The following is a 13,880-nucleotide window of genomic DNA, read 5'->3' on the forward strand; positions in this document are numbered from 1 at the left end:
GCTGCTCATGGAAGGACTTTTGATCCCAGGGAGGTGCCTGGTCATGAAAGGGGAGGAGTGGTTTTGGCAAATCCCATATCCCTCCCTGCAGCTACCTATACCACCTTTCACCCTGTTCTAGGGGGTTGCCCAGGAAAAAATTCTCTCGGAGAACCATGAGCTGCAGGGTGGATGAGGAAGGAATTGGCTCCTGTCCTCTTCTGTTAATGGATGCCTCTTCTGGATCAAAACCCCACTATGAGTAGAAAGGCACCAATTGGATCCTATCACTTATACAACAATGCACTACACATCTGTCATTCCGTCTCTGCCTTCTTCTGAAATGCTTTGCTGACATAGGTGAGAGATGCACCACCTGAAAGCTCTGAGACTGGCTGTGCTGGGGGAAGCTACAATTGTTGGCTAGGGAAAGAAGTCCCTTTTGCCCGAGAACAAGCATGTGAGAATACTATTGCCTTGCCTTGCTGTCAGCAGCTTCGCGACATCAAACATCTTCACTCACAACTTCATCTCCTTTGTATGCTTACTAGGAGCCAACACACTACACACTAACCTTTGGTGCCTAAAGAAAAGGAGTTTCAGAGGCAAAGGTGTATAGACATATAACTAGCACAGATGCTGTCTGGAAAAGTGCAATGGAGTTATAGTACAATGTTTGGGGAAACATTAAAAGATGCCAAGATGTGGGGCAAACAAGAAACCAAACCCCGCTCAATTTGCAAGTACTCACCTATCCTGGTGTGCATCTTTCTAACAAGGCCACAGGGTTGGACCAAAGATGAACATGAATGAAATGAAGAGGAGGAGAAGCCGGGGGCAGTTAAGGCTATGGATGCGGGTGAGCATCTCAATGGAGAGAGAGAGGGAGAGACCAAAAGCCAGGCAAAACCAGGTAGGGTGAAAAGCTGAGGCTGCCATGCTACACAGCTCATCCACTCAAGTTATATAGCCCAATCTTTCTGGCCCCATATCCTTACACACTTAGTGAACACTAACTGTGGAAATAATGCCATTTTCTATTTGCTAGTATCATTGTTTGACATTGTCCTATTAGGAAATCATTATTTTAAACCAAGCATGAAGGAACTGAAACTTTGCTGTGCACTAATATATTCTCAACAGCTGAACAAATACAATTATTTTTGAAACTGTCAACTTGCATAAACTTCTATTCTTCCTATGCATCTTTTACCTCTTTTTTTTTTTTTTTTGCAATTTCTAGTTATTCTTGCTGGATGGATGGGTTATTCTTTCGCATTTTGTTTGCTTCAACAGAATGAATCCAAACTTATACCTTCTGGTGATTTTAGAAAACTTTCAAGGCCAAATTAACTTTTTTATTAAAAAAACGGTTAAAAGTTCTCTAAAATAAAAACAGAGGGTTTAGATGTTCTAGGAAGGACAGAGGTAGCAGGTCAGAATTTTGCCTGTGTAAAGGGACCATTCCTGGTAGGTATCTGTTGCTTAGATTATCCCTAACACCCAATGGCCATAGCACATTCAAAATTAAGCACTATTAACAGTGCAATCCTATACGAGTCAACTCAGTAAGCCCCAGTGAGTTCATTGGGGCTTATTCCCATGAAAGTAGGCATAGGATGACAGGCTGAGTGTTGATTTCAGTCAAGCACATTCTGAAATTCATTCTATTGCAATCAATTGAAAGAGCTTAATCTCAACTGGGTCATATGGCCCTATAGTATATACACAATTCTAGTATGAGGTGGCTTGTGTAGTGTTAGTAAAGCTACAGAACTTCTGGTTTCTCTTCATATCTGTGGGCATGAGTATATAATGTGTGCGTGTACATTTCTGTTATGTGGCTGAATGCCAGTCACAACCTGCACACTGAAGGAAAGGATAAACCTTGTAGAGAACATCTATTTTTTATTTCTCATATATTCTCTACGGAGGGGAAGTGGCCTTGCTTTTGTGGTAACTTTTCCCAAAACAACAAGACCCTGACCCTGTTGGTCTGCCCACCCTTGCCCATCAGCTGGCAACCCTATATGAGCAATCAGTTGCTGGTTAGGGACTGACAGGTTTGTCATGAACTTTAGGCAAGATTTGACCTACTGGAAACTATACATGCAATACTTTTTTTTTTAAAATGCATTTTAATTAAAGTAGCATATACTTGCTATCCAACAATAACAAAGCATTTGAGGCATTTCATGCTTCTTGTTGTTTTCCTGTATTTGAGACAGCATATACGTAAAACAAGGTGACACCAGTAAGACAGATGACCATCACCATGAAATAGATTTGGGCCCTAATCAGCATTTTCACCACTACTTTTTAAAAACTGATCTACAAGTGTGATGAATGTCTTTGAAATTCTGATGAAAACGAATCTGCTCAGTTTCCTGGCTTCAGTCCCACAAGTCACATTTTACCTCAGAATGACATAAATCAGCTTAGTCTGGCCTCTATAAAAGCAGGAGAGGGAGAATGTACAAGTAATTTTAGGTTGTCACTGAGTGATTGGTTTTCTGACTTCACACTTTTACCAAAAATAGAACAGGCCTTACCGTAGCTGTCATAAGCATCTTCACTTGTTCCATGACCATAGTCATAATATTCAGGCAGACTGCAATAGATTGACAGCAAGTAAAGTTATTGGCACAGGAAAGCTTCAAACACAAGAAAATATAAGTTTGTTATGTTGGTCCTTTAAAAAAAATAAAAAAATAAATCTAGACAAGCAACCGCTAACTCAATATTTAAGGAGGAAAACCTGAAAGGAAAAAGGCAACATACAGTAGAATGCTTCGTTCCTTTTAACGCCCCCCCCCCCAATAAAAGTAACCCTGAATGGCAGTGATCCTGAGTGAGCTAACAGGACCCAGGGATGATGGGACTTGTAGTCCCAAAACAGCTGGAGGGCCAAGTTTGGCCATGCCTGATTTAGGTGCTTTTTTTGCAGTCCTCAAATGGGTTAGCTGCAGGGCTTTTTTTCCAGAGGTAACTCACAAGAACTCAATTCTGGCACCTCTCAAGTGGGCACCATTGTCATTCTAAGAGAATGAGGGAGGTCTCATGGTGAGTTCCAAAACTTCTTTTTCTAGAAAAATAGCATTAGCTTAGCTGTAACACATGGTTGTTGCAGAATGAAAGGATGAGGTGGCTATTATGATGATGATGATGGTGGTGGTGGTGTATATATAGCACTTCATCAAAAGATCTCAGGGTGGTCCCCATACATGTTATTTTATGAGTTTTTATTTATTACTGATACAGCTATTGCTACACCTTATACATTACAATCAATCAACTGTTCCGTGCTGTTGAAATAAATTGGGAATGTGTTTAGTATACAAAAACTGTGTTTCGTAAGCAAGTGGCAGTGGGGGGAGGGGATTAGGATCTTAAAGTAGAGCTTCAATAAATCTTGTATGAACTGTCAGAGTTAAAAATGCATTTCACGTAAGACACTTCCAAAAGTCAAAGAGCAACCGTTCTTCAAGAAAGATTGGATTTATGATTAGCAAAAATGGTTGGCTTAGGAACTCTGATGTGCATTTTTACAGTGATTAGAATGTGGCTTCTAAGATGAAACTTGGGATTCTATCTTATGCTAGTTTTAAAGAATGAATTAATAAATAATAATAATTCAGGAATATTCCGTTCCTGCTGCAGGAGAGATATAAGGCTGAGCATCTCCCCTACTGCCATTGTTTACTGGCTCATAATCTGAGACCTTCTTTGGAAGCAATAATTATTTGCCCTTATTATTTTGGTTGCATTCACTGCTTCACCTTTAGTAAGGGAATCTTAGAACAGGATACTCATAATATGTTGGAATCAATATTAATTATGAAAACGAAAGTTCTCTTAGCTGCTAATAGGCCTGCCTTATCTCAGCAAAACATGAGCTTCCACTTTTTAGAAAGTCTTACATACCTACAGTATTATGGGGGATTTGTATGTAAATGTGAATAGGCTACAATGCCCTCAGGTAATCCTCTAGTGAGCACTCTTTAATTAACTTTCCATGGAAATGTTGCCTCAAGGGATTCAAATGCTTGGAGACACAAATCTCACCCAATTGAGATAAATGTATTTGGCTAACCTTCAAATTTTCAAATGGTATATCAATTATAATGATAGCTGTTTGCCCAGTTAAATATTCTTATTGAAAAATGTTCAAATCTCGGCTAAAAAATGGAATCTCTGAGCTAGAGTTTATACCCTGCAATCTTCTAGAATGGTGTAATTTACCACAACCTAGCTAAGCTGATTTGATAAATGTAAACGTTTTGTCGTTGTAGGGCTCCTTACAAGTACGTCCTCCTACCTCTACCTTGCAATCAGAGAAGTTGGCTCAATTCCTGTTGCCTGAACAAGCTGGCTTGCTTCCAGAATGAGCTACATGGATACCTATTTGTGCACAAAGTCATGTTTGTCGCTCCTGCAAGGTTTGGTTTCAACCAAGAAAGTGCAATATCCATGTGCAAAGTGGCTTTCCATCACCAATGAACAACCACAGCCAAACACACCTGGGATTAGAAAGGGGGGGGGGGGTTCCAGTTCACTGTGTGTGAGAGGCTGTCTAGACCAGCAAAACTACTATTGGACTATATATTTCAGACTGGTGCTCATTATTCGCACCACTACTCTTTTGGTCCTCCCCAATTTCACCATTCTTGAATTTTGGGTGCAGATGTGGGTCCAGTTTTAATGTTGTTTTGTGCTATTTTAAAATAATTGGCAGAAGCAATGGGTTTGGCTGTACTTCGTCCAGCCTTTAAACCCGCTAATTCCTTCATGCACCAATATGAAAGGGAGATCCTCCTCTCAATCATATTTGGTAAAATAGTCTCCCCCCACCCATCCCTAAATAGCGTGGATAATTGGGAAGCATTCCCCGTCAGCCATAAAAAGCATCTATGAGGAGAGAGAACTGGGAGAAAAACAGAAAGCACATTGTCACTTCAGTTCTCATCCCATGAGCACCACATCTGCTTTAAAATTCAAGTTCTACCACCTCATACTTTATATGAATTAGCTGCAGACCTAGGCTTAAAGCAGGGGTTGTTTCAGGATTCTAGGTGGGTGGTAGGGGGTTCTATGGCACAAGCTGAATCCACCTTCCATCGAACACTGGTGGGCAGTAAGGAAATTCTACCATCAAGAAAGATGGTCAGAAAGGTTGACTACCCCTGGTTTAAAGAAATGGTCTTCCACCATCACGTCATTTGAGGCATAACGTCATGGAGCAAGGCTCTAGCATAGCCTTCTTCAAGGCATGCTACTTTAGATGTGCAGGATTTCCCCACCCTTTGGGAGAGCATTCAAACATGTGCTAATTCACCTGCAGTGGAGATGTTACATTCCAGGATCACGATTTCCTGCAAATCATATGGAATCGGCTTTGAGTTCCATGATGGAAGAAATGCAGGATGTAAAATATATATAAATAAATCCCTGCCACTGGATTATTGCTTGACAAGAGAGTCTCTGAACTCCTGCTCAAACCCGAGTCTCAGCATTTCTCATTTTAAAGTAATAATAAAGTACTGTTTGTATCTTCTACCTTGTCCGATGGGCATTTTCTTTCCCCCTGTACCTGCATCATCAGGGTAACATTATCTAGAGAAATGGGGCCTTATTTTTGCTTTTAATTATTCTTCAGCAGAATCCTATGCCTCTTTGCTAGGAAGCAAGGGCCATTGAGCTCCATGGGACTTACTCCAGGTACATGTGCACAGGATTGCAGTCTTAATATAGCAAGATACAGAGAGGCCTGTGTGCTTGCTAAATCACAAATGGACATATACATACTTCAAAGCCACATGAAATGGATAGGTGTAATAAGCCATCTGCTCAGACAAGGCCAAAAGCCACAGAGAGAGGAGGAAGATGATGGAACGGAATTACAGAACAGGAGAAAATACTTAAGATATTCTCTTTTTGAGGCTATCAGATATAACACTGGAGATCCATAGTGGAAATAAGTATTTCAAGAACCTTAGAGGGCATAAGTGATTTATAAGAGAGAAAAAACTTTCTTATCTACTTCAGGGGTAGTTATTTGATACACACTTGTGCTCATTGAATCAAATAAATGAGAGGTGGCATTTCAAAACAGTTTTGGATGATGAATGCTGTAAGTGGATTGCTGTGAAGACCCATAAAATGTCATCTTTTAGGCCTGCTAACTTGATTCATTCAATAGTCTCAAAATAAAATATGAGGGAATCTTTATTTATGAACACTGAGATATGAGCACAAAACCCAAAATGAAATACAACTGTGTGCAAATACTGTGCATACAAGCTCAAAACTGGGGAAGTATACAATAGAGAAAAATAACAGGAAGGATGGTGTGTTACCAGACTATATAGTGATTGTTCCATCTATTGCCTATGTACAGGTTTTGAAATCTTAAAATATTAGGCTTAAAACTGTCACCTCTCTGTTGCCTTTGAAACCCAGCCCAGTCTTTGGCTGAGCAGCTATAACATCATCCTGCAATCGAGTCAGGATATTGTGATGGCAGCTAGGTTTGCCATCCTGTGCACATTTATCAGAAAGCAAGTCCCTTTACCTGGGCCCACAATGTCTTATTGCTGTGGAATGAGAATGGGTCAAGAACGAGAGATGCTTTTGCAGAATCCAGAGCTGAGATGCTGAAGGAAGAAGGGACAGAGAAAGCAAGAAGCTGAGAAGTGGAGAGATGAAGAGACGATGGGGTAGCAAAGACATTTCCCCTGAGCAAAGGCAGCGAGGCTGGTTTGGTCACACCGGGGGCAGAGCGCTGCAGCAGGTGCCACAACTACAGCATCCAAAAGGAAAGCGAGAGGCAGGGGTCGGGACTTTGACATCACATATGGCGCCACTGAATTGTGAGACGCCACTGCCATGAGGGAAAAAGCATGGGGATGAGGAAAGGAGAAGTCCAAGTGGAAACTTCACATAATACCTAAGGAAGGAAGGAAGTGGTGTTTGTGAGAAGAAAGTGGAAAAGGGAGGCACTTCTTGAGACTGGGGAACATGAAGCCAAAGCAGCAGGGAGAGGTTATCGAGACAGTAAGCGCCAGAATGGATTTTAAATACTGATTTGATTTCAGCATCCTGAAACCAACTTTTAAAATACATTTATTGGACTAATGGTAGAATTAGGTAATACTACACTTTTGCTAGAATAGCTCATTTTGCCTCCGTTTATTTAAATGTATTCAAGGAATTGTATATCTTAAGGTTACCAGATATTTTTCAATGAATCCGGGGACACTTTTCAACTTCAAGAGGGGAAATATATTGTGTGCTTGTTACAGATAATATACAACTTGATGTTAAAGAAGTTCACTTGCAAATGTTGCTGTGAAAGTGTAAATGACAACGTGCTTCTTTTTGATTGCTCAGGAGATGTCATACTAACAAATTAAATCTCTCTTAGTCTTCTGTGCCATTTGCCTAATAAGCTTGGCTTCCAGTTTAAGAATTGGTATAACAATAAGGACTGCAACATCTCCAGAAAGAAAATTATATGAAAATTAAAGCTGACATTTTAAAATGTTATAAAGGCTTGAGTAATGTTTAGCTGATTTATGAAGTCAGTTCAGCCATTACTACTAATAGTCATAGCATATTCTTATGGTAGGCTTTTTACGTGTGAAAATTCCAGCCATTCCAAATGCCCCAAATAATGCAAATGAATCTGATATTCACTGCTGCTGAACGGATTCCCCAGGACCCTCTGAGAGGAGTAAAACACAGCTATGTTGTCTGCTTAAAGAACAAAGGTGTTTAGGAACAACACTTTCATTAACCAGATTCTAAGGGTTGCATTCAGTGTAGAGGGAAGCTGATTGTTCCATCACGCAAAGGATTTCTCTTTGCAGAACAGAACAATTTCCTTTCCTCCTCCCCCTAAATATGTTTTGAGGGTTCAACAAACCTTCTAAAGCAGATTGAGGGATGGTACGTGGTGTTCATGGGGGAGGGAGGGGGAGATCCCCTTTACTAGCGCTAATCTTTGCGTTAGCAGGAAAAAATTGTTGAATACCACCCAGGATCCTGATCACAAAGGGGCTTACACTAAACTGGAAGCTGAGCTTATTGGACCAAGAGGGATGTAACTTATTAGCATGACTTCTCTAGAGGGATCTAAAAGACAATTCAGACAGCACTTCACTCCATTTTCCATACATTTCCTTAACCTGATAATTTCCCATGTTTTACGTAATCTTTCACATGATGTAAAAGTCACTTCTGGAAATGTAGCAGACTCTAGTGGAAGTTTAGTGCTCATTTCCATGTTAATTGCTTCCATTTGCAACCCTGTTAACCTGGAAAACTGCAGGAGTTTTGCACTGTAATTTCCCTGAAGGTTTCATGCCGTTGCTGCTCACTTGATGAAATTTGGGGCGGTCTCCTGCCATTTTGGGGGGGGGGTGCATATCACAGGGGGAACAGAAGCACATATGTGGATAGAGAGTGGTGGTGTTGGCATGTCCAGTGACACCCACTGGGGTGAATAAAAGTTAGCGTGACATGGTGGGGTAGCAATTAAAAAAACCACACAGTGTCACAATACAACAGGAACTGCAGTGTAAAAGGGATGTCAGAAACCAGGAACGTAAGTGCTAGCATTAAAAGGAGAATTAATGTCATAATCCCAACATCTGAATGAACCCAAAGATGCATGTTGCCATTAATGCTGTCACAGAAGCAAGATGACATTGCCACAAATACTTTCACAGGAGCAGGAACTTTCTCAGTACCAAGTTGTAGATTATCTGTAACTATACACAACACAATCTGATCCCTTCCCTGGCACAAAACTCTGTAGATATAAGATGCCCTGCATATGTCTGAATAAAGAGGCAAAGTCAAACATTCTTGCTAAAGAATGTACCATCTCATTCTACAATTAGTCTACTTTTTTTAAAACACACACGCTTTATTTTATTTTTTTAAAGGAGCACAAAAATCACATTTACAAATAGAAGAAATAATGTACAGTGGTGCCCTGCAAGACGAATGCCTCGCAAGACGAAAAACTCGCTAGACGAAAGGGTTTTGCGTTTTTTGAGTCGTTCTGCAAGACAAATTTCCCTATGGGCTTGCTTCGCAAGACGAAACGTCTTGCGAGTTCTTGCGAGTTTGTTTCCTTTTTCTTAAAGCCGCTAAGCCGTTAATAGCCGCTAAGCCGCTAATAGCTGTGCTTCGCAAGACAAAAAAACCGCAAGACGAAGAGACTCGCGGAACGGATTAATTTCGTCTTGCGAGGCACCACTGTAGCAAGGTTAATATACAAATAACTTATTCATTTCCCCAGGTATTGTGGGTTATGTCCAATGAAATTGTACTATTCACGTTGGGATTTCTGCTTGCACAATAGAACTCCCCTCTCCTCTCTTCTTCCACATACGTGTTGCAGGGTGTTGGGAGAAACCCAGAACAGATTTGGTGGGAGGGTTGGGGAACGAAGGAGAGGGAGTGGAATTTCCGTTGTACAAGAAGAAGAGCTTGCATGAACGGAACACTCTTGTTGAATACAACTCTGTACCTTGGTTGTTTTTTTTAATCTATTGCTGTGATAATGATTGTTTTAATTGCTCTGTATTTCGCTTGGTTTATATTTTAATTGTACTTTTGTAAGCCACCTTGGAATCTTGTTCTTATGAGGGGTGTTTAATGACAAACAAACAAATCCTGCCATGCTGTTATCATATCAGAAAAAATTGCACCTGCCAAAATTCTCCTTTCTGCACAACTCTAAAAGCCCATGTTTCATTCTAAATCTGGCAATCCTAGTTAATTCTAGAAGCAATTTTGTTGTGGATTGAAATGAAAGATACTTTGGACTTCAGATGAACAAAGCAGTGAGTGAAAGATTCCTGTTGTCTCAGTAAAGGCTTTAAACCTCTTAAGAAATGAAGACATGCAGCATAACAATCTAGTAGATGGCAGGGAAATAATAACAGGATAAAAGTAGAATAACTAGGGAGAAAATCCCTTCAGCTCAATAACTGATTGTAAATTCAATCTCAATGGATGGCTGCTGTCTTGAGTCTTCCAATAAAACTGAATTATTAAATCAACATGATTCAGTTTTGCTGAGAATATTACTGCAAGCATTATACAGCAAGCTATTACATAGTTTTTAATATGTGATTTTGAGAACTACTGGAGAGAGAGCATTCCATATGAGCAGGAACCTGAGGCTAGAAGTTAATAGAATAAACAGGTAGCAATATGCCATTGATATTGGGGGACCAGCCACACAATCATTCAAGGGAATGATTGTGCAGACAGCTTGCCAGGCTTGAAATCCCTATTCCTATTTCAACATACAATCTTGGGTTCCTTTGTTTCTTCCAGCGCAATCAGTATGTTGTGAACCGCCCTGTGATCTTCAAATAAAGGGTGGTATTATTATTATTATTATTATTACTTGGCTTTGGCCTTCCTTCCTTCCTTCAGCTCCTCACCCCCTTCTCTTTTATTGTGTCATAAAATCAGTAGCAGTTTTTTTTAAGGCGTTTTATGCTCTGATGAGTAGGCAGTCACTGTGGCAAAATATGCTGAACAGCTGATGTCAGGATTCAGTTCCTGCAGCTGCTTCTGCAATTATCTCTTCAGCCACCCTAGCATCTGATCTGAGCTAGGTTTCAGAGCATTTGGTGGGAGTTGCAGTTGTGGGCTAGACCCCAAAGCTTCTCTGCTTTAAGACCTTTTGGAACACAGTGTGTGGAGCAGCATTTACCATGTTTTGGGACTGCTGACTCCTCTAGGCAGCTATGCCTCACGGCCTCACCTCGGTTTGCCTTGTAAGCAAGCTATGTCCTGGTTTCTTTGTTATTTCTTAACTTTGCAGTTGATTCTCAGCTAGCTTTAGGGCAGAGTTTTCCAAAACCAACATGACGACTCAAAACACATGGAGGGCTAACTTTTTAGATCTTACACAACAGAGGTGGTTTCACAGTTCAAAGAGAAAAAGAGGCATAGCTGACAAAATGACCTGTGACCGTATTATTCTTGTGCACACTTTACATCTTCTGCCTTTATTTCCATAAAAGAGGGGAATGCAATACACAAAAGCAATTATTCAACCCATCCTTTTCAGGAGCCTAGAAAGCCTTTGGCTTTTGGATTCATCCTTGAGTGGTGAACTCACAGGTTCAGCCTCTCTACCTCCTTCAACTCTGACTTGACTCATCAACTCATGGCATTTGCTTGCCTTGCTTTGTTCCAGACCCAGAGTCCTGATTCAGAGTTTTTATTCCATGTGCCACCTTGAGCCTTTGTCTTAGAACTGATTCTCATTGTATTATTGATCCTGATCTTATTTGTGATCTTTGAGTGTTTTCCTGTACTAGAAATTGAGCCCTGGGCATGATGCTGTGTATCTGCCATGGTTTAGGTCCATAGTTTGGAACACATATTGATTAGGCACAGTATCTATGTACTTCATGTTAAATCATTATTGCTCTTAGTTTTTCCTTGAGGCTAGACTGGTGCCATCCAGTCTAGAGAAGAAATATTAGATGGGATGGGATTGTGAGTCGGGGGCACAGGGAAGGAGAGGAACACTTGAGAAAGAGAACTTCCCTCCATTTTCGTTTTGGGGAGGATTCTGCTGTTCAATCTCCACCTTCATTACACTACTCACTGGGTAACAGTCTGTATACCTGGTAAATTTAACATTCCTTGAGGATCTTTTATGGTGTTTTTAGACACCATACATTTAGCAGTAGCTCCTGGCAGAGTTAGGGATTAGAACAGATATTAAAGGAAATCTATAAGTAGCTTATCTATAAATTAGTTTGTTGGTGCTTACCTCTGTGTTTGTGTGGTATAGCTATTATCATAGGCCTCATAAATTGGTTCGTCGTATTCACCCCCATATCCATCATCATATCCCTATAATAAAACACAAATTTGTAATTTAGAAGGTCAGTAAGTTATAAATAGTATTAGCCTGAAACAGAATTTTTAGAATACTATATACCTAACAGGCAGCACATTACACACACACACACACACACACACACACACACACACTTGCAAGAAACCTGAAAGAGTGTGTGTGGTATATATGCATGAATATATATATATGAATGAATAATTTCAGCCCTGTTTTTATTTATCACCATAATGAAGTTTGTACTGTAAGAAAAAGGTGCTAATGAAACTCATTGTTTTCTCTGGAATTCAATATACAAATGCTTTTCTAAATATCTGCTAGTGAATAATAGCCACAGAAATGAACAAATGATTGCAAGACTATATTGATCTCCTTACCCCATTAAGAAGGTCATTATGGAGCATAAAACATACCATTCAGTTCTTTTTCAGAAAATGTGGTTTAACTTTAAGGAGAAAGCCACAGATAATAATTATAAATAACTGTTGTAATGAATGCCTTTTAACTTCCTTGAGCATTCATTCATTCATTCATTCATTTATTCATCCATCCATCCCTGCTTCGATCTCCTCTGCCACAGCAACTAGCAGTGTGCATGGAAACACAGTGAAGGCATGATAAAATGACCCTTTCAAAGCAGCTATTCACCAGCCAGGTGAGATCAGATAAAGGAGCTGCTTTAGCAGCAAATTACTGAACCTGATTTGTACTTTCAGGGTTCAGCTCTGCCTAGACCTAGGGTTTCCCTCGAAAAGGAGTAGGGGGAGCAGGACCCTCCAGCAGATCTCTGCACAGGAGCAGCTGGTGGGGAGAAGTGATAGCATGCACCTGGCCTCCCCACAGCAGCAGCAGCAGCAGCATTGCTACCACTTACCAGAAGGAGAGGCAATGGGGAGGTTGGTGCTGTGTGGCTACGTCAGCAGGAGCAAGTGGGTTGGCTCCACCAGTGCACCTACACAGCACTGGCCTGCCTGCCATCTCACCCCTCTCAGTAAGAGGTAGCAGCAGCATGGCTGGGAGATGAGCTGTGAGCTGCTGCCCCTCTCCACTGGGCATTCCTGGCTCCAGCCATCCTCATCCCGGAACTGGCAGCTTCTATCCGAGTTGCTTGTCTCTTGAGCTTCCTGTCACCAGGGTCACAACAGCAGAGGGCATGGCAAGACGGATGGGAGTTTCAAGGTTGCAAGCAAAGTGCTCAGCTAGCTGCATGTGCGGCTGCCCAGGAGGGGAGAAAAGCCTGAATTAACAGCCTGGCTGATAGCCCAGAATAGGTGAACCTTCAGCTCCTACATAAGCTCTCAGTCTGAGCTGCTTCAACAACTTCCTTAGAGTTCCAAGTTTCACACTCCAGTGCAAAAATGGGGAAAATACCTAGATTTCAATGAAATGAGCACCAAATTTCAGAAGAGAATTCTGGTTAAGGGGGTGGGGGGTGAGCTATCTATTTGGATTGGTTCCAGAATTATCCCAGAAAAAATATATTAAAAAATCATAAAAAATGTCCTGAGCTAGTCTGAGGGGTTTGCCTTGAGCCATCTGGGATTGTTCACATGTGGAAATGAGACTTGGAGAAAAAAACACAGAAGAGATACTTTGTGAACCACCCATTACATAGAATGCAATTAAACACACAGAGACTTTAATTTTTAACCATTGACTTTTTGAGTACTATTGTACAAGGATGAAATGTGTGGCATTTGAGAATACAAGATCATTTAGTGATATTTTGCAGAAAGCACTGGAAGAGAAGCACATTAAAAAGGTCAGGAAAATTAAACGCTTATTTCAAACAGCTCTGGAATGGTAAAATAACTTCCTATTTCCTATTGCAAGTGTCTACTTCTGCAAGTTGCTATGCTTTCATATGAGCATCATAGATGAGGTGTAGAAACAAGTTCAATATGGGAAAGCACTGAGAGTTCATGACAAAAAAAGTTTCTTGAAATTAAAGCCTGTATATTATTACTATATTACTACTACTAACTTTGCACTTCTATGCTAA

At 40.6% G+C, this 13,880-nt stretch overlaps 1 protein-coding gene and 1 long non-coding RNA gene across 7 annotated transcripts in view; one reads left to right on the top strand and one right to left on the bottom strand.

The window, feature by feature from the left end:
- LOC308472838 overlaps positions 1-5,533 on the top strand; it is a 193,111-nt gene extending 187,578 nt beyond the window's left edge. Inside the window, exon 12 of the long non-coding RNA XR_013983758.1 lies at positions 4,272-5,533. This is a non-coding gene — a long non-coding RNA (uncharacterized lncRNA). The remainder of the gene's footprint in view (positions 1-4,271) is intronic.
- KHDRBS2 (KH RNA binding domain containing, signal transduction associated 2) overlaps positions 1-13,880 on the bottom strand; it is a 448,147-nt gene that overhangs the window by 29,653 nt on the left and 404,614 nt on the right. For all 6 annotated transcript variants that reach the window (XM_080998033.1, XM_080998036.1, XM_080998034.1 and 3 more), the window contains 2 exons: positions 11,792-11,874; positions 2,532-2,590 (listed from right to left, as the gene is read on the bottom strand). In XM_080998033.1, the coding sequence (XP_080854159.1) occupies positions 2,532-2,590; positions 11,792-11,874 (142 nt within the window). The remainder of the gene's footprint in view (positions 1-2,531; positions 2,591-11,791; positions 11,875-13,880) is intronic.

Source organism: Podarcis pityusensis, assembly GCF_964106645.2.
Source record: "Podarcis pityusensis genome assembly, chromosome: 3".
Classification (NCBI taxonomy): domain Eukaryota; kingdom Metazoa; phylum Chordata; class Lepidosauria; order Squamata; family Lacertidae; genus Podarcis; species Podarcis pityusensis.